General features: G+C 43.1%; 1 protein-coding gene across 1 annotated transcript in view; it reads right to left on the reverse strand.

The window, feature by feature from the left end:
• Positions 1-20984, reverse strand: part of ank2a (ankyrin 2a, neuronal) — a 64053-nt gene extending 43069 nt beyond the window's left edge. The window contains exons 1-25 of the mRNA XM_048240058.1: positions 20444-20984; positions 17244-17345; positions 10487-10585; positions 9213-9311; positions 8881-8979; positions 8134-8319; positions 7736-7759; positions 7122-7130; positions 6361-6459; positions 5924-6022; positions 5438-5536; positions 4909-5106; positions 4600-4698; positions 4307-4405; positions 4017-4115; positions 3167-3364; positions 2737-2835; positions 2418-2516; positions 1874-2071; positions 1352-1450; positions 1014-1112; positions 724-822; positions 484-582; positions 300-372; positions 15-68 (exon numbers count right to left, since the gene is read on the reverse strand). Coding sequence (XP_048096015.1) covers positions 15-68; positions 300-372; positions 484-582; positions 724-822; positions 1014-1112; positions 1352-1450; positions 1874-2071; positions 2418-2516; positions 2737-2835; positions 3167-3364; positions 4017-4115; positions 4307-4405; positions 4600-4698; positions 4909-5106; positions 5438-5536; positions 5924-6022; positions 6361-6459; positions 7122-7130; positions 7736-7759; positions 8134-8319; positions 8881-8979; positions 9213-9311; positions 10487-10585; positions 17244-17345; positions 20444-20566 — 2650 coding nt within the window. The 5' untranslated portion in view covers positions 20567-20984. The remainder of the gene's footprint in view (positions 1-14; positions 69-299; positions 373-483; positions 583-723; positions 823-1013; positions 1113-1351; positions 1451-1873; positions 2072-2417; positions 2517-2736; positions 2836-3166; positions 3365-4016; positions 4116-4306; positions 4406-4599; positions 4699-4908; positions 5107-5437; positions 5537-5923; positions 6023-6360; positions 6460-7121; positions 7131-7735; positions 7760-8133; positions 8320-8880; positions 8980-9212; positions 9312-10486; positions 10586-17243; positions 17346-20443) is intronic.
• Between the last annotated feature and the right edge of the window lie 1426 nt (positions 20985-22410).

The following is a 22410-nucleotide window of genomic DNA, read 5'->3' on the forward strand; positions in this document are numbered from 1 at the left end:
TGGCAACCAAATACCTTTCAATTCCACCGAGACATCGGCAAAGGGCTCCTCTTCAATCTGGTACAAGGCTACACAACACACAGCCACTAAGCGCCAATTTTTTTAAAAACTACAAGGCCCACAATCCACCACAACATTCTCCATTGTGTGCCAGCCATGTGTTTTATGTGACAGATCTTCTCACACAAACATAATACATGTATTGCAGATTACGCAGATTACATTACAAGGGTGTATGACAGCAAGTTATGAATCGCTTCAGTTTGACATATGGTGACTGACAGGTAGGATTCACTTACCCTCCTCATCGGAAACATCCAAGACTTCAGTCATTGTCTCTGGAACATTCATCTTATGCTTCTCAGTAACAGTCTGTGATTAGGACATTGGCAGATAACACATATCAATAAAATATTGAAAGTAAGCCAACACATAAATTAGCAAATATGCTCCATCAATTCAAGGAGGCATCAGATCACTTACTGTAGTGGTGGTGATAATTTCTTCGGTGACTACTTTCAATGTGTCCACTACTGAGATGTAGCCAAGGCGTTTAGCAATGGACAGAGCAGTGTTTCCATTCTATGCAAAAATAAGAACATTCTCATAACTATAATGACCATTATACATTACCAATACTAATACATCTATAATCTATTTATTGATATTGATTAGCATGTTGTGCATAACACAGACTGGCATAAAAGTATACAGTATATTTACCACAGTGGTGGCGTTGGGCTTGGCTCCATGCTGTAGCAGAACGTTGATCACGTGTGTGTTCCCCTGTTGGGCTGCCTGATGAAGAGGAGTGTAGCCACTCTGGAAAAGGACAGCAATCAGCATGACAATTATCACATTTTTCACTGATTGCTTGATTGACTTGACATAAAAGCGATACACTTGTGGTAACACAACAAATATAAAAGCCACTTATAATCATTGTTGATATTCCTATTTCTTTGCAATGTCATACAGTCATTGGCCCAGTCGCTTGCAAAGACCTACTGTACCTTTGTTTTGGCATTGACGTTGGCACCTTGCTGCAAGAGGAAGTTCACCATTTTGACATTTCCATAGTGACAGGCTACTATGAGTGGGGTGTAGCCAAGCTGTGGGGTAAGAGACAGAAATATCATCAGGTCAACTGAAGCCATATCATGAAACCATGAGCTCTGGAGTCCGATGCTCCTCGGGACGTAATGGCAGTCTACATATATTATACACAAAGCATGTGTTCTTCCACAGGAGTGCATGGTTTAAAAGCAGACTCAGATTCTCAGATTTTCGGTGCTCAGATTCAGAGGTTTCTTTGGTGATCAGTCTCATACGGCTGTTGCCCTGCTCTTGCCTTTGTCTGATGGTCGAGGTTGGCGTTATTCTTGGCCAGAGTCTCTGCCACGTTCACCCGGTCCTCTTGGGCTGCCAGGTGCAGGGACGTCAGTCCACTCTGTGGGTCACAGAACAGTGAGGCTCAGTACGTATCCAAAAGTCCCACTATTATAAAATACAACTACAGTAGTGAACCAGTGAAAAATAACTCTATCTCTATACCAGAGGTTGTGACTTTTATATTGACTTGCATTGTATTTAATACAGCGGCCTCATGTGGTACACCTTGGTATTACAAGAGAGCTAATCTGGTGCTAGGTGGTTTGCATGTAATCTTCAGTTAAAAGCTTGACAGCACAGAGCTTAGGGGTTTTTGGCATTATGTCAAAACTGTTGATTCTTCACGTTTTGTTGATGTTTCTGGGACATTATAGGATGTTTTAGACGACAAAAATGCCACTTTAATCTACCTACATCAACGTCTGATCTTCCTGTAATCTTACTCTGATAATAGCAAAGTATCCACTCCTCATTGGCTGACCTTAGTCGGGGCATTGACCACAGCGCCTCTCTCCAGCAGCAGGGCGGCCATCTCGCTGTGTCCCTCCTGAGAGGCCAGGTGCAGTGGGCTGACCCCCTGCTTGGTGAGCACGTTGATCTCAGCACCATACTGCATCAGTGCTGAGGCGATAGCTGTCTGGTTCTTTTTTGCTGCAATGTGGAGGGGGGTGTAGCCATTCTATCATGACGGGACAAAATGGACGGAGTATGAGGAAGCAGGCACACAGAAATGTAACCATCATGATTTAATTTACTATATTCATGTCCTGTTTGAACCCATTAAATCTTCTGGATTTTCTCCAGACATTTTAAAACTGTTCAAGGGCAACAGCCCTCTCTCCTCAAGTCACCAAGGCACTGGGATGTGGAAACAGCTCTGTTGTTATTGCAGCTGTGCCTACTGCAGTACTGGCTCACTTCCTACGGTTCAATATCATACACTTATTTTATCTTTCACCAATGTTGAAATAATGTGAGAGAGTTGTGTTGGTATGGCTACTGTGAGAGAGCTCTATGTGTCTGACCTTGGCTGTAGCGTGAGGGGAGGCTGATTTCTCCAGGAGAAGGAGCGCCACCTCCTGGTTGTCATAGTGAGCTGCAACATGGAGTGGAGTGAGTCCATTCTGGGAAAAGAAACATATCAAGATTTAAAAACGAATGTGAATTATTCGACTATAACACTGATCATATCTCTGATATTGATTCTGACAATGATACAATTAGAGAAGAGCTTGTTTCAAGCAGTCTTATATAATTCAGAGATTGGAAAGACAGTCGGGCAATTTGCTTATTAATTGGCTTTTTGTTAGCATTTTTGCACAGTTTTGAAAATGGTTTCATTACCTTCCCAGCATCATCAGGAAGTGCATGACGCTTCAGCAGGAGTTTTGCCACATCCAGGCTTCCATACTTAGCAGCTACATGTAAAGGAGTGAATCCTTTCTGCAAAGGGAGAAATGAAAAAAAAAGTTTTACATTTGTGTCTGCAAAAAAAAACAACCTTTAGTGAACTGTAAGTATACCCAGTGTGAATGCGTGTGTGTGTGTCTCTCTCTCTGTGTGAATGTTTGTATGTGTGTGTGTGTGTGTGTGTGTGTGTGTGTGTGTGTGTGTGTGTGTGTGTGTGTGTGTGTGTGTGTGTGTGTGTTGTGTGATTATGTGTGTAGCCAAGCTGTGGGGTAAGACACAGAAATATCATGTGAGTGTGTGTGGTTGAATATGTGGGAAAGTATGTGTTTGTGTGTGTGTGTCGGTGTGTTATCAGCTGCCCTACCTTGGTGGCCAGGGAGTGTGAGGCTCCAGCCTCCAGCAGCACTGCGGCGGTCTCCAGCTGGCCCTCCCTGGCGGAGATGTGTAGAGGGGTGTAGCCATTGGTGGTGGCTGCGTCGGGGTGAGCCATATGCTGGAGCAGCAGCTGAACTATCTCTGTCTTGCCCAGCCGAGACGCAATATGCAGGGGCGTCTGGTCCTCCTACACGCCAAGACAGCGCATGAGTTAGTCATTAAGTACTTTTAATTTAGTGTGGAGAGAAACGTCAAAGATGAGAAAAATTTCAGTGACATTTAAACTAAATATAATTCTATACCAAATCGACATTATCATACATCTAATCTATCATATGATTATAATATTATAATATAAAGGTAATTTTAATATTGGTTTAAACATACCATTTTATTTAAAATAGCTTCTATAACTTTTCCAAACACAGAAAGGTGATACTGTCTTCCTGGACAGTATTACATGTCTGTGTTCTCAGGGGTGGTATGTTCTGAGTGTTCTCAGGGCTGGTGTGTTTGAGTGTGCTCTCAGGGCTGGAGTGTTTGAGTGTTCTAAGGGCTGGTGTGTTTGAGTGTTCTAAGGGCTGGTGTGTTTGAGAGTGTTCTGAGGGCTGGTATGTTCTGAGTGTTCTCAGGCCTGGTGTATTTGAGTGTGCTCTCAGGGCTGGTGTGTTTGAGTGTTCTCAGGGCTAGTACTGTATGCTCTGAGGGTTCTGAGGGCTGGTGTGTTTGAGTGTGCTCTCAGGGCTGGTGTGTTTGAGTGTGCTCTCAGGGCTGGAGTGTTTGAGGGTTCTCAGGGCTGGAGTGTTTGAGGGTTCTCAGGGCTGGTGTGGGGGTCTTACTCTGGCCATGGAGTCCACCAGCGCCCCATTCCTAAGGAGACAGCGCACTACTTCCATCTGACCAGCACGCGCAGCCATGTGGAGGGCTGACTCGCCTCGCTGTGCACACACACACGCACAAACACACACACACACACACACACACACACAGAGGGAGACAAACTAAGTTAGCATTCAACTACAGACCATGTTTTAAATTATTTAAAAAAATTTAAAAGACTGAATTACATGTGCAGCTGGTTAGTTTGTTCTAGAGGCAACAATATGTATGCTGCATGGCCAATGCTTACAATGTTGCGGACATCAGGCGAGGCGCCATTTTGGAGTAGCAGCAGAACAATGTTGAGGTGACCCATGAAGGCAGCAACGTGGATGGGAGTAAGACCAGACTGAGGAGAGAGAGAGAGAGAGCAAAGGAGAGAGGGGGGGGGAGAGTGAGAAGGAGAAAGAACAGAAGGTTTGTTTCCAAAATATTTAGAAACACAAAGACTTTTGTAAAGAGAAACCAGTTTTAAACACGTAAATTAGACACATTATGACAAATGGCATTTCCAACCATAGCAAGCCTCGTCTGAGGGCTCACCTCAGTGATGGCCTGGATGGAGGCTCCATATTTGACCAGCAGCTCCATCACCTTCACCCGGTTTTTCTTACAGGCAATGTGCAGGGGCGTGAAGCCATTCTGAACATCGAGCACACACAAAGGTGAGCATACATCGATCAAACACTACAAGCAGGATTGTCCACTACACACGAGGATGAGGCCTAGTCCTGAGCACTTTGACATTTTTAACTAGAAAAAAGAGAACATGTAGGTTCGTATCTGACAAACCAGCCCGCAATGGAATTACATTCATTTTTCATCAACCTCCGGGCTACTCTGGGAACGTACCAGCGCCCGGGCATTGGGATTGGCCCTCTTGTCCAGCAGAAGCTTGGTGACTCTGTAGTGGCCACAGTGGGCAGCAACGTGGAGGGCGGTCAGATAGTCCAGGGTGACATCGTCCACCGGCGCCTTGTGCTGCAGCAGGTGCTTGACACATTCCACGTGGTCTCCCTGAGCGGACATGTGCAGCGGGGACAGACCGTTCTGTGTGTGTGTGTGTGTGTGTGTGTGTGTGTGTGTGTGTGTGAGAGAGAGAGAGAGAGAGAGAGAGGGAGAGAGAGAGAGAGAGAGGAGGGAGAAAGAGAGGGAACGTGTGAGTGGTGTGAAAAAAGACAGTCAGTGAGGGATGGATAGAGAGAAGGAGAGATAGGAAGAGAGAGAGGGAGAGAATTATAGTAGGGATTATGGAGGCACAGCTCACTACAAATATTTGGGTATTTTAGGCAAGTCATGCAGTTTGTGTGTCTATAACTAGATGTGTATGTGTGTGTGTGTGTGTGTGTGTGTGTGTGTGTGTGTGTGTGTGTGTGTGTACCTTGGTCCTGGCCAGAATGGGCGCTCCTCTCTCTAGCAGTAGCTCCACTGCAGGATCATGCCCACTCCTGGCTGCACAGTGTAGTGGGGTGAGGCCATCCTGTCACGCGCACACACACACACACACACACACACACACACACACACACACACACACACACACACACACACACACACACACACACACACACACACACACACACACACACACACACACACAGAATTAGTCTCTTCCACTCAAACTATGGGATTCTTACTGTGCATCACTGTAGACTGTAACTGTTGAGGATTCAGATTTACATAATTAACATCATAATGATGCCCTCAGATGCACACACAGGTCACAGACAATTTCTATGCTCGTCTATATACAGTCATTGCTACAAACACTTTTAGTAGGCCTTTGAGCAATGCTACAGTGTAAGAAGGGCCTTTCTCTCACAGTAGAGAGTGATCCTCCAAACAGATCATCATCTCTGTCACTTACCCTTGTCTTAGCATCAATCTGGCCTCCTCGGTCTAGCAGAAGGGCGATCATGTTGGTGTTCCCTCGCTTGGAGGCCACGTGAAGAGGAGTTATTCCATTCTAGAAGGTACCGAGATGGAATGAGTTAGAATTCCAAATGCTTAAATCCAAAACAAATAAATGTATATATGTATATATAAATATAGTCTATGTTAAGCCACACAATTCATTAGTATAGATGTTAGTTCTGCCTTGAAAACTATGTCAAAACAGTCCTTTGAATGATAGGAATGATGAATTTCATGAAAGTCCAAGGTGAATAGATACTGGGACGCCAAGTTCTACTCAGAAATAGCTGATTGTGAGGTCTTAGAAGGGCACCACTGAATCAGTGGCTTAAATGGATCCAGAGGGACCCGGAGTGTGAAGCCCTGATTGGCTGAGGCTGGCTTGCGTACCCTGGCCGTGAAGTCGACCCCAGCCCCTCTGTTCAGCAGCAGTGTGGAAACATTTACATTGCCATAGTGCGCAGCGATGTGCAGCGGGGTGAACCCACTCTGTTAGGGCGGAAAGAGGCAAGGACAGGGGGCAAAGAGCACACATCAAGAGAGGAGAAAGAGAGCCGGAGAGAAAGAGGGAAGGAAGAGAAAGAGTAAAGCAAAAAGGCAGAAAGGAGAGATGAAGGAGAGATGAAGGAGAGATGAAGGAGAGATAAAGGAGAGATAAAGGGAGAGAGATAAAGGAGAGATGAAGGAGAGATGAAGGGAGAGAGATAAAGGGACAGAGAAGGCAAAAAGATTGAGGATCTTTTTCAAACATTTGTTTTTAAATATCTATCTCCTCTAACATGCAGCATTCCAATGAAGACTTGCAATTACAGAAATAAAAAAGATGCAAGGCATTAATAAAAGGACAAAAGAAACTCGTCCAAAAAGTAATGTTTGGTTATGAATATTATAAAATAAGACTCTCCCATGCAAAAAAGTTTTGAAGAATTCAAGACAGTTATTAACTGAACAGTAGTAATAGGAGATACGGAAAAACTGAAACGCAATGACGTGTTCTGAAAGTAATACAAGTAGCCACTACTTACTATGGTTATCGACTTAATACTACAAATGAACAATTACGGAACGTATGGACTCAATATGGACATATAAATATAAATATTAACTTCTGCTTAGGAGAGCAGGGTTAGACAGCACAGTTCTTTCCTTACCTTCCCATTCTGAGAGACATGGTGCAATTTGAGAGACAGGATTAAGAAAGGGGTGAAGTGTAATGTGATTGAGACTTACTACACATATACTGGTATTTACAGGGAAAATAAGGGTGCTAGCATGCAGAGCTGAGGCTAGTTCAGTTTGCACACACTATTTTCCTCCTGGAGAAGTATTTAATAGACATTTACAAAATATAAAAAGTATACCACAAAACATTGAAATGAAAAAAACATGTCTACACTATTCTGAAACAAGAAGAATCCGGAAACCAACGAATGGGTGAAATGGTAGCCAATAACAGCTAACACAAACCCTGGTAAAATATGATCAAACTTAAACAGAAAGTGAAGAAAAACATTATCCATTAACACCATACACTATAAAATCTGGCATAAGAGCAGACCATCATGCCTCTATCAGACTGAACATTGACAACAGACCATGATAAGAGAAGGACATACAGTGGTACTTTAACTCCCCTCATGCAGTGACCAACACCAACAACAACAAAAAGAAAAACTGATCCCGAGCAGCGAATGACACATACGAACAATAGCATGAAATAATACAGTCGCAAAGATGCAGAGATGAACTGAATGTGCCTCAATACCTCTGTTGTTCTATTGACCATCATCTGGGAGGGCCGCACAAGGAAGAGCAACAAGACATGTCAAACTACCCCCAGAACCAAGGACACAGTGTGGCTCATACCCGTTAATATTCTTGACATACAGACAAATAACACAAAAGAAGCATTCAATTTTACTGTCAAAGTACTGCTGCATCCACCCCCACTCACCACTAGTTACAGCCAGCATGTACATGTAGACTTTTTAATAAATATTATTCACCTAATCCAATCTCAACACATTCCATCCACTTCTCCTCCATCTTCCCTCTCTTTTCTATCTCCCTTTACTTGTCTCTTCTCCTCCATCTTCCCTCTCTTTTCTATCCCCTTACTTGTGCCCCCCCCCCCCACACACACACCAACCCTCTCTTCCCCACCTTTGACTGGACGTCGGCGTTGTGGTCGTTCTGCAGGAGCAGGGCGGCGGACTTGGTGTCATCCTTGCGGGCAGCAATGTGGAGAGCAGGCAGGCGCACCTTGCCTTTGGTGTCATGCTCCAGGAGCAGGGAGACCACCTGGTTGTGGCCCTGCTGTAGAGCAATGGCCAGCGGAGTGAAGCCATCCTGGGGCACACAGACACACAAACACACACACACACACGCACATGCACACGAACACACACACGCACACACACAAATGCTTTTATTTAGATCCGAAAGGCAAGCAAGGAAAACAAGAACCAAATACTGTGGGAAGAGTTATTGACAAGGTGACAGGTCTACATGGACAAGGTAAGAGGTCTACATGGACAAGGTGACAGGTCTACATGGCTCACATACTGTTACTGGTCCTTCCATGTGTAACACTCGACACATCAAGGACAAATAAAACATCTCTAAAACATCTCCATATATGTATGCTCCCCATGATGGCTGAGCAGAATTTTGCAAGTCTTTAGAACTTCAATCTTGCTTGCTTGAAATTCTTTATTGACAATGTACAAAAGACATAAATAAATAAAAGTGTGTCTTTGTACAGTATTGTCAAAGGGATAGAACACAATAAAGCTCTAATAAGGCTTATTTTCATTGTGGTCCCATTAAAGGACGTGTGTGTATCTGATGCGAACACACACACACACACACACACACACACACAAACACACAAAAACCAAACACACTCACCTCTGTGGCTATGCTCTGATTGCCTCCATTTTCTAGTAGATAACGGACTACCTCCAAATGATTCTCCTGTGCTGCCATGTACAAAGGGGTGAATCCATTCTGAAGGGAGATCAAACACACAGATCAAAGACACATGACCATAGTGCATGTATGAATAGTTTATCTCATATACAGTACATATGTTCCCATTTGCAGTGAGGTTTCCCGTTCACTGTAAAACACTGTTATGTAAAGTGCTATATAAATGCAAGTTATTTGTTGTTGAGTGCATAGGTATTTGTATATGTTGACCCCAGTGCTTCCTGACTGCTTGTCCAGTGTGTGTCTCTTACCTGTGACTGAGAGTTGACGTCAGCACCCCTCTTCACCAGTAGCCTGGCAACCTCCTTCTGTCCAGCCAGGCAGGCAATGTGAAGAGCTGTGTTCCCTTTCTGTAGAGCCAGCCACAACATAGTTACCACAAACAGCCTTTTGCCTGGGCTCTTACCATTGCCATCATGCTTTGAGTGTGTTTTTGCTGTTAGGATTTCGCATTCTACAAGTACAATTCACCATAAATAATTAGTTCATTATCGCTAACTGACTTGTACAGATGTCATGGGACACATTTGACATTTGAACATTAAAACCCCTGTGTTGTTGGTGTGTGTGTGTGAATATGTATGTGTGTTGTGTGTTTGTGTGTGTTCGCACATGAGAGTGAATGTGTGTGTGTGTGTGTGTGTGTGTGTGTGTGTGTGTGTGTGTGTGTGTGTGTGTGTGTGTGTGTGTGTGTGTGTGTGTGTGTGTTTGTTTGTGTGTGCCCAAGTATGTGTGCCTGTGTGTGCGCATGTGCATGTGTGTGTTTGTCTGGCCTGTTTTGAAATGCCAGGGGTGTGAAGGGCAGCAGAGGACGAGTTAGCAGCAGAGTGCTGCTAATCTAACCCTGTCCCACCTCCCTCTGCTGCGCTGCTGTATGACCTCACATGAACCAGCAGCACAGCCCACTGCACTGTCCAGACTGCAAAACAGCTGAAGAGACCGTGAAGAGACCGCACGCTGCAAATATCCCACTCATGGCTATTCTCACTCTGCACTGGTGCTCTATATGCCTACTGCACCTCTGCTGCTCAAGTCATGTGTCATGCATTAGATTCATACTCATGCATTAGATTCATACTCATGCATTAGATTCACTGCTCTGATTATACTGGACTGCCACAGTGCGGTTACATGCATACAAACTATCTGACTTCGGTCTGATACACCCTTTATTCAGATATTCTGATATACCCTTTACTTAGATAAGAAAAACAAAAACAACAAATAAACAAGAAAGAAAATGTAAATTGTGTAATCGGATTGACACCCAAATTTATGAAATTAGAAAAGTAACCTGGACTATTTAATTTTGATCTGATTAGATCTGTTGTCTAGCTAATACTCTGATTACAGTATGAGTTGATTATAAATCCTGAATGAAGATGTCATCATGGAATACGAATTTTTGCTAGCTCGTTTGGCATGTGAACTTGAATATTCCTTTTCTAGTAATAATCCGTGTGGTGATCTAATCAGATTCTGATTGCTGGGCTTATGTAAGTGCACTGACAGATCTGGCAAGTACCTTTGTGGAGGCATCCACAGACGCCCCTCTCTCCAGCAGCTCCTCCACGAGATCCCCATGGCCCTCCTTAGCAGCAAGGTGGAGTGCATTTAGACCATTCTGAGGACAACACACACAAAACATGTCAAGCACATCATCAGAGAGACCCTCAGAACTCACAGATAAAATCAGGACATGATATGTTGTTACAACATACAACATTCTGTTACAGAGACCTACTTCCTCTCAGTTATTCTGCAAGGCCAAAGAACAGTGGCCAACAGTGCATTTGCCTATGCATGGGAATCTTTCCATTCTGCTCATGTTGCTAATAATAACAACTTTAAAATGTGTTCCTCTCTCTTACTGCATTACATTTGTTGGTGTACATTACAGTAAATGCAAGCCTCCAATGTATTTACTGATACAGTACTGTAGTGATACTGATACTGGTTTACTATTAGGGAGTGAACTGCAGATGAAGATTATCTCATTTGCTAACTCATTTACATTTTGAGTGTAATTGAAATGTAAATTAATGTGCATTGTCCCTTTTAGATAATAATAATAATAATAATAATAATAATAAAAAATAAGAGTGATTATGGACTAATTTAGCTGTGCACTGCCATTAACGATTAACAGCTACTCCTAAAATGCTAACCATGAAAAACACCCAAATCACGCATCACATCTCTGCAGCCTCCTTTCAAATCTGATTAACTGTGAAACATGCTCTCACCATGAAGCTCTCTACATCCCTCCACTTTCATGTGGGATTTTGCATTTACATACATTTCATTCACACAGCTATTTCTGTTACTTCTGCCGCCCCCATGCTGTTCCGCCCACATCTCAATGCAAAGTCTTGGGAGATTTGAGTGCATGTAGAAACAGACCAGAGAAGCTACTGAAGAAGCGCTCAGAAGTAACAGGGAGTATGCAGAAGACATTGTGGCAGATCGACTTGAAAATGGCATTAGAACACAGCAACATGACCACCAAAGTCCAACGTCAGCCTAATATTAGTAATCCATGCAAACTCCAAATAAACCGCTCTCCCATCCAGGGCTGGGTGTCACCTTGTCCCCATCATCCTCCATCTGTGAATACTCCCGATGTGTGTTCTTGCACTCAGGAGAATAAAGGAACCTATTTTACAGCCTCTTGGGATTTCCTGACTGCATTTTTTTGTCATATGGACTCAAGCTGAATCTGGTACAACACACACATACACGCACACCCGCACGCCAGTGGACTCTTCTCTCTGATACAGCCACTTTTTTGCTGTTTCACTCCCTCCTTTACTACTCCTGTACTTCCTTGTCTGAAAGCTGAAACGCCTCCATAGGACTCTCAGTTATTCACTTCAAATGCCAAAGTACCACTGAGTGTGTGTGTGTGTGTGTGTGTGTGTGTGTGTGGGGTGGGGTTAGGATGGTGCTTTGGGAGACTGAGGTGTCATATGTCACACACGGGTTTTATGTGGTGCATCTTTAGTGTTGTACTGTCACACCTCATTAGTCACACACACACACACACACACACACACACACACACACACACACACACACACACACACACACACACAAAGAGCAAGAGAGTGAGAGAGCGAGGGACTCTCAATACATAATATCACATCTTTAACATCAAGAGAGTGACTGTAAATGACTGTAAAAAAAAAGACGCGGAAAAGCGCAGATCTGATTACCTGCTCTTCAGTCAGCTGTCTGCAGCCTCAAATATGTCAAATTGCCAGAGCCATATACTCATCACTGGCATGCCATATTGTGAATATTGGCCTGTCTGGACTTGTCATGACTTTGTTTCACTTTGTGAAGAGAGTCTGGCCTCTCACAATTGGGAAACATAATTGTAACGGCCATACAGTAGACTTCACACTAAGTTTGAAATCATTGGTCCAGTGACAGTGCCAATGGAGCCCTCCATGAAATGAAAATTAATGGAGATACTAGGCGGGCAGGGCTAGGCTAGTTTGGACCTATGAATACACCCACAATAATAAATAAGCAGCCATTCCTAATAATGAAATGTGTGCTCTCTGGGAATATGATAATCACAGCAATGTAACAGTAGCAGCAGCAGCAGCAGGATTGACTGAATTTGACTTTGCCAATTGCAATACCTGAAAAGCAGGATCAGGCTGCAAGCCCCATGAGCCCTTGGCATCCATCCATTACATAACCAATTAAGGCCTTTCCAATGCCTCCCTCAGCTTCATCTGTTCCATCAATGTGATGAGAATTCTTGAATTTCCCCTAGGGATCAATAAAGTATCTATCTATCTATCTATCTATGAGAGTTGTGATGTGAGAGGAGATGGTGCGGACGGCGTCACCCGTGGCCTAATCTGATTTCGTCCTAGACGACAGGACTAGCATCACCCACACCGTCAGATCCATCCACCTTACTTCTGCTAATGCTGAATAAGAAGGTTTGGACCACTGCGATTCCTAGTTCCAGTGGCATCGCTGGCCAGGGAGAGCAGCTGGACATCCCCGTGGTGGCGCTTGTGTAACAGAGCACACCCCCAGATGCCTGCCTCGTGCCCTGACCACAAGTGACATAATCCTATTTTATCGGATAATAAAAGGTTTGGGATTTTCAGTCTTCCCGTGTGACAGGGATAAGGGAGGGTGGTAACAGAGGGGGTGGGAAAAAAAGTACAACAGATACAAGCGTGCAGATTATATTTCAATATCACTCACAGAGGATTAGCACCAACGTGGATTTGGGGACAAGGGCAGAGACAAGAGAGATAGAGAGAGATAGAGAGAGAGAGAGAGAGAGAGAGAGAGAGAGAGAGAGAGAAAGACACACTGTGACAGAGAGGGAGGGATAGAGAGGGAAAGGGAGATTTGACACCTTGCAATATGTACAAATAAAGGTTCAAATAAAGCTGATGGATCTTGGTACAGCATATCCCTCATCAGAGAGAGAGAAAGAGAGAGAGAAAGAGAGAGAGAGAGATGTACTGACCTTTGGAGCCTATCATTCATCTGTTTTCATCTGTTCTCCCTCTTTCTTCCTTTCTCTCTCTCTCTCACACGAACACACACACACACACACACACACACACACACACACACACACACACACACACACACACACACACACACACACACATGCACACACACACACTGAAATTAAAAACATAACAATACCCCCATTTAATGAGTACCAATACATTACGAATGCACCATTCCCACTAAAACCTAGAAGCTTCTTTTTTGCCATTACCCTTGTGAAACTGCCATAAGCTTTCATGTGCCATCCCTGCGCTTATTTCAGTCTTGCACAACTGACTACAAAAACATAAACTTAAGATTTGTGGATCTGCCTTAAATCTACAATAACCTCACGTAAATGGTTTTCTGTTGCATCAACAAAAAACTAACCTACGTATGAGGCATAGGCTACACTGGTGTGTCAGTGTTAGAGTTGCTTTTAGGGATCATGGGTAAATGCTTTCTTGATCTAATGTTTATTTTTTCACTTTCGTGTTCATTGTGGCTTCTCAAAATGTGTGCAAGGTAGAACAATTAATGAGCAAAATTATAGCAAAAAGTATGATCAGGATTACCATTACGGAAAAGCCTATTGTCAAAATACAAAAGAGGTTTTGGATAAAGAGCATTTATTTTTCTAAGCTCAAAATGGCATTTATTATTTCCTCAATTAACATTGTTTTGCTCGCTTGAGGGTGAAAGAAAAAAAGAACTGACCCATCTGCTGCATACCTCTGCACTTCACTGTGCTATTTGAGGAAAAGTAAACTATCAATGTGGAGGTACATCTGTTGTGATACGTCTAATGTGCTGTGTTTACTTAGATTTTGTTACTATTACAGAGAGATGTGTATGTCTTTCCTGGTTCAACTCCAGACCATAGTCTCTCTTACTCTTTCTCTCTCTCTCTCGCTCTCGCTCTCTCTCTCTCTGTTTTATGGCTCCACAATGGGCCGGCCTAGACCAGTCAACAGTGCCACGACACCCCACTGGTACCATATGGCGTTCCACTGCAGTGGCTCTTCCCAACTCTGCCATCACTATGAGGGCTAACAGCCAACATCTAAAGTTAAAGTAGCAACAAGAAGATACAAAAAAATGTTACTGCAGTCGAAAAGTATTGCAGCAGCTAATGCATATTCACCAGTCAATCTGCTGAATATGTGATTTTATTTCATTTACCAGTGACTCAGCTCAGACATCAATTTGCCTGCATTTTTAATTCATTCAGACCATTAGAAATAAGAAACTAGTATTCTATTTGCTTCAGACCATTAGAAATAAGAAACTAGTATTCTATTTGCTTCAGACCATTAGAAATAAGAAACTAGTATTCTATTTGCTTCAAACACACTGTTAACCTCCGTTACTCCTCTACTAATCTGTGTATGGATTTCCTCTTGCCAGGTCGGGGGACATTCCTCCCATTTCTTAATTCCCTCTGAGATCTTTTCAGACAGGGGTCTCTTCAACATCTACTCATATACAGAGCACTCCTCTGACACAAGTCTCAAGTCTGAGTTTATTCCCTGATTTCCAGTTGTCCACAGTGTCATTGTCAAAGCATTCACCAGGTTCACCTAAGGTTACTCATAACTGTCTCCTGTTTCTCTCCCACGAAACATCACTGATTCTAATGAAATATCAATCTCACATGACTTGGCGGCATGGTGTTAGTGGATCCTGCCCAACACTTGTCATGGATACTAGGCAGAGCAGTAATCATATGACTTAGCAGACTGTGGAAACCGGATATTCTTGTGACTCCTGGTATTTGACAGAGGCGGCTGTATAAGAGAATGCCAATCACACACGTGGAGGGAAACACATCTAAAATGTGTGAGCCTATGACTGGGTTTAAACATGAATGTCAAGGTTCTACTGTTACAGATCAGTTTGGGCATTGGGAGCACACAAGTCAATGTTGTTCAAAGATAATTGAATTGAATGAAATCTGTGTTTGAAACCCATGTGTTTGTTTGTGTCTGGTTGTGTGTGTGTGTGTGTGTGTGTGTGTGTGTGTGTGTGTGTCTGTGTCTGTGTATGTGTTATGTGCTAGCTTGTTTATTGTACTAAACTGTAGAGTGTTTAAGTCCACCCCCCATGTGTGTGTGTGTGTGTGTGTGTGTGTGTGTGTGTGTGTGTGTGTGTGTGTGTGTGTGTGTGTGTGTGTGTGTGAAATGAGAACAGCTGGTGAAAAGGAACAGCAGCTGAGCAGCAGAAAAAGAGGGGGAGAATGTGCTGACAGAAAAAAAACATTCATGACAGTTGTTACACAGCAAGAATGTTAAAAATATATATCAAACATATATTCAAAATTATTTCTGTAGCATTTTAGTATCTCTTCGACATATTATTTAAATCTAAATATTTGAGGATATAAATTTCATTATTTTAAAGGTCTGTTTTGAGAGGATTAATTTCTATATGAATGAGTCATTTCTATATGAATGAAAGAATAAACTCATAACTTTACATATGTTCCATGCTTTCACATATTTCTGATACATATTCATCAACACATTTCTTTCTCATAGAATACAATATGGTGGCTACTCTGGATCAACAATATGCTATGTCTACATGGGTATGTAAGTTTATTTCCATGCATGTTTGTCAATCTAACCACGCAAACACAAAATAACATCCTCTCTCTAGCCATCCTAGACCAACACAAATATAAATACAATCATAAATGCAAACAGAACATGCCCAAGTGCTATTCCAAATTGCTATCATGCGACTCAAAATCTTTTAAACCCCAAACATTTTACCCAGATTCTAAATAATCTTGACTAAAATTTTAAAAAGCACTCATTTAAATGGATGAAATGAAAACAAACATTTGTATGATACGATTAACATACTGCCTCTCATCACTCTGTAATAGCATCTAGTGCAGCTGTTTGACAACTCTACATCACAGAGAGCCAAAACAGAGGACATGCAGATTAGTGTGGGCGCTGACTCTAACATACAAATGGGTACACAGCCCAATTTACAGCTATTACATACAGGGAATGAACCGTATAAATCTGATTTATAAGTCTCTCAACACACAACATCTGTCAGTTTGTCTTGGGGAATAATTTATGACCGTAACTTATGAACGTAACTTATATGTAGTTTCTGGAACAAAAATGACAGCCAAATCTAATTATGAGCAAGAACACTCACAATATGGTTACATAAGGCCAGGATTACAAACATATCCCTGCCTTGGACTCAGATCAAAGAGCTTCTCATTGAGCATTAGCCTCAGCAGGCCTAATACCATGAGGTGAAGGGATGCCTGAATGCATATCCCAGCAACACTTCCTGTGTGCAGTTCATCCTGCAGCACTGTAATGCAGTGATCACAGAGACATTGTGGAAGCCCGACATAGACAGCTGCCTGCTACAGTGTGTCATGGCCATGAGCATTAGGCCATGGACAAGTGGAAATCAATAGTCAGGCATTGACAGCATGGGCGCACAGATGCTAATATCCATGTCCACAGCCATGCCTGGCATCTTTGAAATGATATAGGAAAAGAGTTTATGGTCGTGCTTTTTTCTATGAAAAACATTTCTATGTAGTCATGTTACATTCTATGTAATCATGTTACCAATCAGAATATCAGTGTTTTTATTTAATATTATTTTATTGTGTGTTGCATAAAAACTAAATGTGAATGAGAATGTCAGTGTGACACCCTCCCCCTGCACCAGCATGTGTCTGAGGTGATCGGTAGTGGAGGTTGTGTTACCTGGTTACAGGTGCTGATGTCCTGGCCGCTCTTCAAGAACTCCAGCACCTTGTCGATGTTTCCAGCCCGTGCCGCTCGCAGGAAGCTGGTGTTACTGTCCGACTGTGGGGAAAGCAGAGTGTGAGGACAGTTAGCGCCGAAGCCACGGAGTAGAGTGGGAATGGACAAGAATACTGACGGACGATGGTTTTATCGGTATGCCAATAAAACATAACATAACACAAACACAATAAAGCATATTGGTATGCCAATAACACATAACATAACACAAACACAATAAAGCATATTGGTATGCCAATGAAACATACGACTTTTGCTGAGAGCGCCATCATGGTTTACGTATTAGAGAGAAATACTGAGGACAAAAACATTTATACAATTCTATGCACATTGCACACACATGTACAACTGTGTGTGTGTGTACACATTTCTGTTTGTGTGTGTGTGTGTGTGTGTGTCTGTGGGGGGGTGTTTTTGTTGCTGTTGTTATCATTGTCTGAGTGGTCTAAAATTAAACCACAGAAGGCACTAGGAAAACACGCAGCTGGTGTGGCAATCACACGCCCACATAAACATACCTGCATTGAGTGTGAGCTTGGGAATGCCATTGAGAGTCTGTTTATGTATGTGTGTTTGTTTGTGTTTGTGTGTGTGTGTGTGTGTGTGTGTGTGTGTGTGTGTGTGTGCGCGCGTGTGAGCGTGCGTATGTGTGTGTCTCAATATCTTTAGACATTTTGATGATGCTTTTCATGGTGTGAAAAGGTCAGGACAAGAATACAATCTGAAATTTAATGAACATTTGTTCTACCTAGTAACATGGAAACAGATACACTTCAGCACAGTTGCCTGACACATTGTGCTTTTGTTCATCTACAGGGCTAGTCAAAAGTTTGGACATACCAACATGAAGATCATTCAGGTTTCTTTATTTATTATTTTGACTATTTTTTACAATGTAGAACAATACTGAAGGTTAAAACTCTGAAGTAACACCTATTATGAGTAAGCAAAAAAGTGTAAACAAAACATTTATCATGTTTTAGATTATTCAAGTAGCCACATTCTTGCTCAGTCTCAGAAGCAACTTAATGGGATGACCTGTAATGGGTTTCCAACAGTCTTGAAGGAGCTCCCCTACATTTCACTGGCTCATTTTAATCGAGAAGCATGAAGTTGGTTAGAATCATGCCAATAGTATGAAGGTTAACAGTGAAGAAAATAAAGCATGAAATATATACTGTACATATTTTAAAGACCTTTGTGTTCTGCTGCAATACCTTTGATGTCCTCAGTAAACCTTTTGAATAAATATGTGGGTGTGTCCAAACTTTTAACTAGCATAGTATGTGGAAGCTATACGTTGTTTACACCATACTGCATATCAGACCTGCCCCAAGACTGAGGCTCTTCAAGTTTCACTGTCCTATAGTATATCAACATAGATACTTGATAGGCAGAGCATCATGTCTATACTAAATATTAGCTGCATTCTAATCTATGTGATTGCAGTAATCCGTCATGATAAATGCAACCAAACACCTTGACCTACATACCTGACAGACATAAAAATGTCATGAACTCCAGTGAACACTCAAATATCACAAATATGACCCTCCCTAGTCCCTCCCTCTCTCTCTCTCTCAGATCTTACAGATCAAAATGAGGCTTCAACACCACTCCAAAATAATATTTGAAAAATTATATTAACATGAACCTGCAAAGGCAGAACAATGTTCATGTAAATCAATGTAATTATTGTAATGTAATGTAATGTAAATAAGGTTTACAGGCCAAGTATACTTGTGTATACAAGGAATTTAATCTCTGCATTTATCCCATCCGTGAATTAGTGAACACACAGAACACACAGTGAGGTGAAGCACACACTAACCCAGAGCAGTCAGCTGCCTTGCTACAGCAGCACTCGGGGAGCAGTGAGGGCTTAGGTGCCTTGCTCAAGGGCACTTCAGCTGTGGATGTGGGCATATTTTCCCCGCCCACATTTTTCCTACTAGTCTGGGATCAAACCGGCAACCCTTAGGTTCCATGCCCTAAGCCCTAACCAAGTCAAGTCAAGTCAGTTTTATTTTTAAAGCGCATTTAACATGCACAGAGTGCAACCAAAAGCGGGCCAGTAGGCCACGACTGCAGAACTTTCTAGAAATGAAGCAACCGTGGTCTTTTGGTTTTGGGGTTTGACTCCCTGATGCAGGCTTGATGCTGAAAAACATCTTTAAAGGTTTAAAATGACCAGGCTTTTTAACTATTTTGAAAGTTAGAGTGCCATGGAGTTTTTTCTTGTTTTGGATGATCAGTTTCCCATCCAAGGAGCACCTCAAACACACAGCTTTTGAATACAGGAGGCACTCTTCTTCAAACATGTTGTGATAACCGTGGTCTTTATTAAAGTCAGCGTTAGAGTTGACTGATATTTAGCAGACACTTTTATCCAAAGCGACATAAACTCCAAATGGCTGATTTGGGACTCGGACTCAGACCCAGGTCGGATTGCCACTGCTCCACCACACCAGTGGTTCCCCACCAGTCACCCAAACATCTGCTTCCTCTATTCTATCTATTACGCAACCTCTAGGAGAACAGTGAAAGGGAGCTTAACCTCAAGTATGTGAGGTTAAGAAAGTGGTAAGACATGACATGGGTGTGCACGTGTTGCATGCGTGTTAATTTGTCACGGAGGTAGGAAGATCTCAAGAGTGGCACGCTGGTGTTGAGAGACCTCTTCACCTTAATGAGGTCAAGGGGCGACCCCCCAGCCCAATCACCTCTACCAAGAGGTCAGGTGACGAAAACATACATCACAAGGACTGCCTGGCATAACAAAAGCCACAGAGACAAATCACCAATAGCAATCATGTTATCCTGCATAACCACTTGGAATAAATCTCCCATCAAATCCCCCATCAAATGCCCCATCAACTGCCTTGAATTACAAAGTACAAAGTTCATGAGGAATTTCCTTTCTCTCCTGCATACAGTATATAAGATCAGACTATACAGTATTAGCATGTAATCAAAGGTTTTGGGAATTGACATTGAAATGGCTAGATCTTTACTACTTTAACAAATCCTATGCCTAAATCTGTTCAATTTCTATTGAAATAATACTCTTAGTGATTGGATCGACTAAGATGAGGAAGAATCAGATCATTCCCTCTTCGTCCACTACTTCTGAATCTTACCAAGGCACCATCTTCGCTTCCTGGGGAAGAAGTATTTTGGCATTGGTCCAGGTCTGGGTCACTTCCAGTAGTCCGTGTTGCTTTCTTAGAAGCACAAAGTTTGGACAGGACTGTATTCCCCATGGCAAACTCAAGTCCCCCACTGTCACCTCACAATGGATCCCTTTAGTTCCCAGAGTTCAGTTCCTTCAATTCCATCAGTTCCAATGAATACTTTATGCTGTAGTGTCTAATCAACAAATTTCCATATAGTCCTGCAACACTCAATCTCTCATTGTAGCATTGTAATGAGGTGTTGAAATCTGTTCAGCAAAGTCAATTTTAGATCATAAATTTTGACAGGACTTCATCCCAAATGTGTTGCCTCCTAAGCTGTTCCACATGCTCTCTCTTCCTCTGTTCCTCTGTAAGAAATGTGTGTTGCGGGACTCCAGTTACCACTCTGTGTGTGTTGTCCCCCAGCTCCTGTTGCCCTGTGCTGTGTTCTTGGGCCCTCCTCGTTGTCGAGACAACTGGGCCCGTAAACGTATGTGTGCGGCAGCTAAATCAGGACCCGTCTCCACTCAAGACTATTTTTACCCCCTCTGACCCCCACCTCTCAAACACACACACACACACACACACACACACACACAAACACACACACACACACACATTCTCTCACTCTCCCTCTATCTCCCTCTCTCAGACCCTTTCTAGCCATTGGCCCATGTCCCACTGGGCAGGCCAGGGGCTCTTTACGGTGGGGCATGAGAGTGTGTCAGCTGGGATGCCTGCAATGGCATTTGAGGCTGTTGAGGAACAGCAGGAGCTGTAATCACCTCGAGGAAGTCAGTCAGCGCAAGATGCCACCGGTCAGTCGTGTCTCAGCTTTGCGTGAGCTGCCTAAAGGGGTAAGAGAACCTTCAAAAAGACAAAAATTTGAACTTCTCCCATCCTTTGCAGGCTGCCATTCCATTCACAACATTCTAAGGACGTGATGTATTCCATCTTCAACATACGATCATGTGGTAACCATCCTTAAACCTTCAAGACAACCATCTTTTTCTGGGCTCATTTCACACAGTCTGCCTGTGGTCTTCTGACTCAGAGCTGCCTTCTATTCACTTCCCGTCAGCTTCCCCTCCAACATCCCACTACTCCACACGTGAGGCTGCGATTGACAACCAAGATATGGCATGTAGTATAGGTCATCCTACTGAGTAAGAGAAGTAAGGTTTGACACACACACACACACACACACACACATACATACACACACAACAGCTCCACTGTCCTGTCAGACACATACAAACACACACAAACTGAGCTGAGCTCTGACCGGCTAGAGCTGGAGTGGACCGGGTCGATGGTGTGGGCGTGATCGACGAGCTCTCTAGGTCAGACCGTGACCTAAGGCAAGGACCCATTAACTGATGCTGGCTGTTCCCACACTGCTCGAACGAAAGACCTGTCTCTCTATCTCTTTCTACTGACAGAGAGAGAGAGAGCAATCAGTATCAATGGTCTGCAGTAGGCCACTGCAGCTTTGCCACCTTACTGTGATTACTATCGAGTCAGGAGAGGCATGAATGAGATCACTGGCGAGTCTGCTGACCCGTGTATGAATGAGAACAGTGCTCAGCCCTGCAATGGCATCAGGGCCACAAAGCAGAGCAGCAGAGTGGCAGAGGGGCGCGAGGACAAAAGAACCCAGCTGCAGAGGACAGGTGGGGAAAGGAGAGTCCATGCTCTTGGTCAGTGCTGCATGCCCTCAGCTTATGCATTGTTGTGACAGGAGTGGCTGTGAGCAACCAGGCAGAGATGTGGACTCTACAGGGTCACACTCACACAAGCGTCCGATATGAAATAAGTGACGACAGCAACGGTATGAAGACACATACAGACAGATGTACTGGCTACACACATACATTGGGATAGCAGTATCTAATGTACTGGCTACACACATACATTGGGATAGCAGTATC

This window comes from Alosa alosa, chromosome 1 (assembly GCF_017589495.1).
Source record: "Alosa alosa isolate M-15738 ecotype Scorff River chromosome 1, AALO_Geno_1.1, whole genome shotgun sequence".
Classification (NCBI taxonomy): Eukaryota; Metazoa; Chordata; class Actinopteri; order Clupeiformes; family Clupeidae; genus Alosa; species Alosa alosa.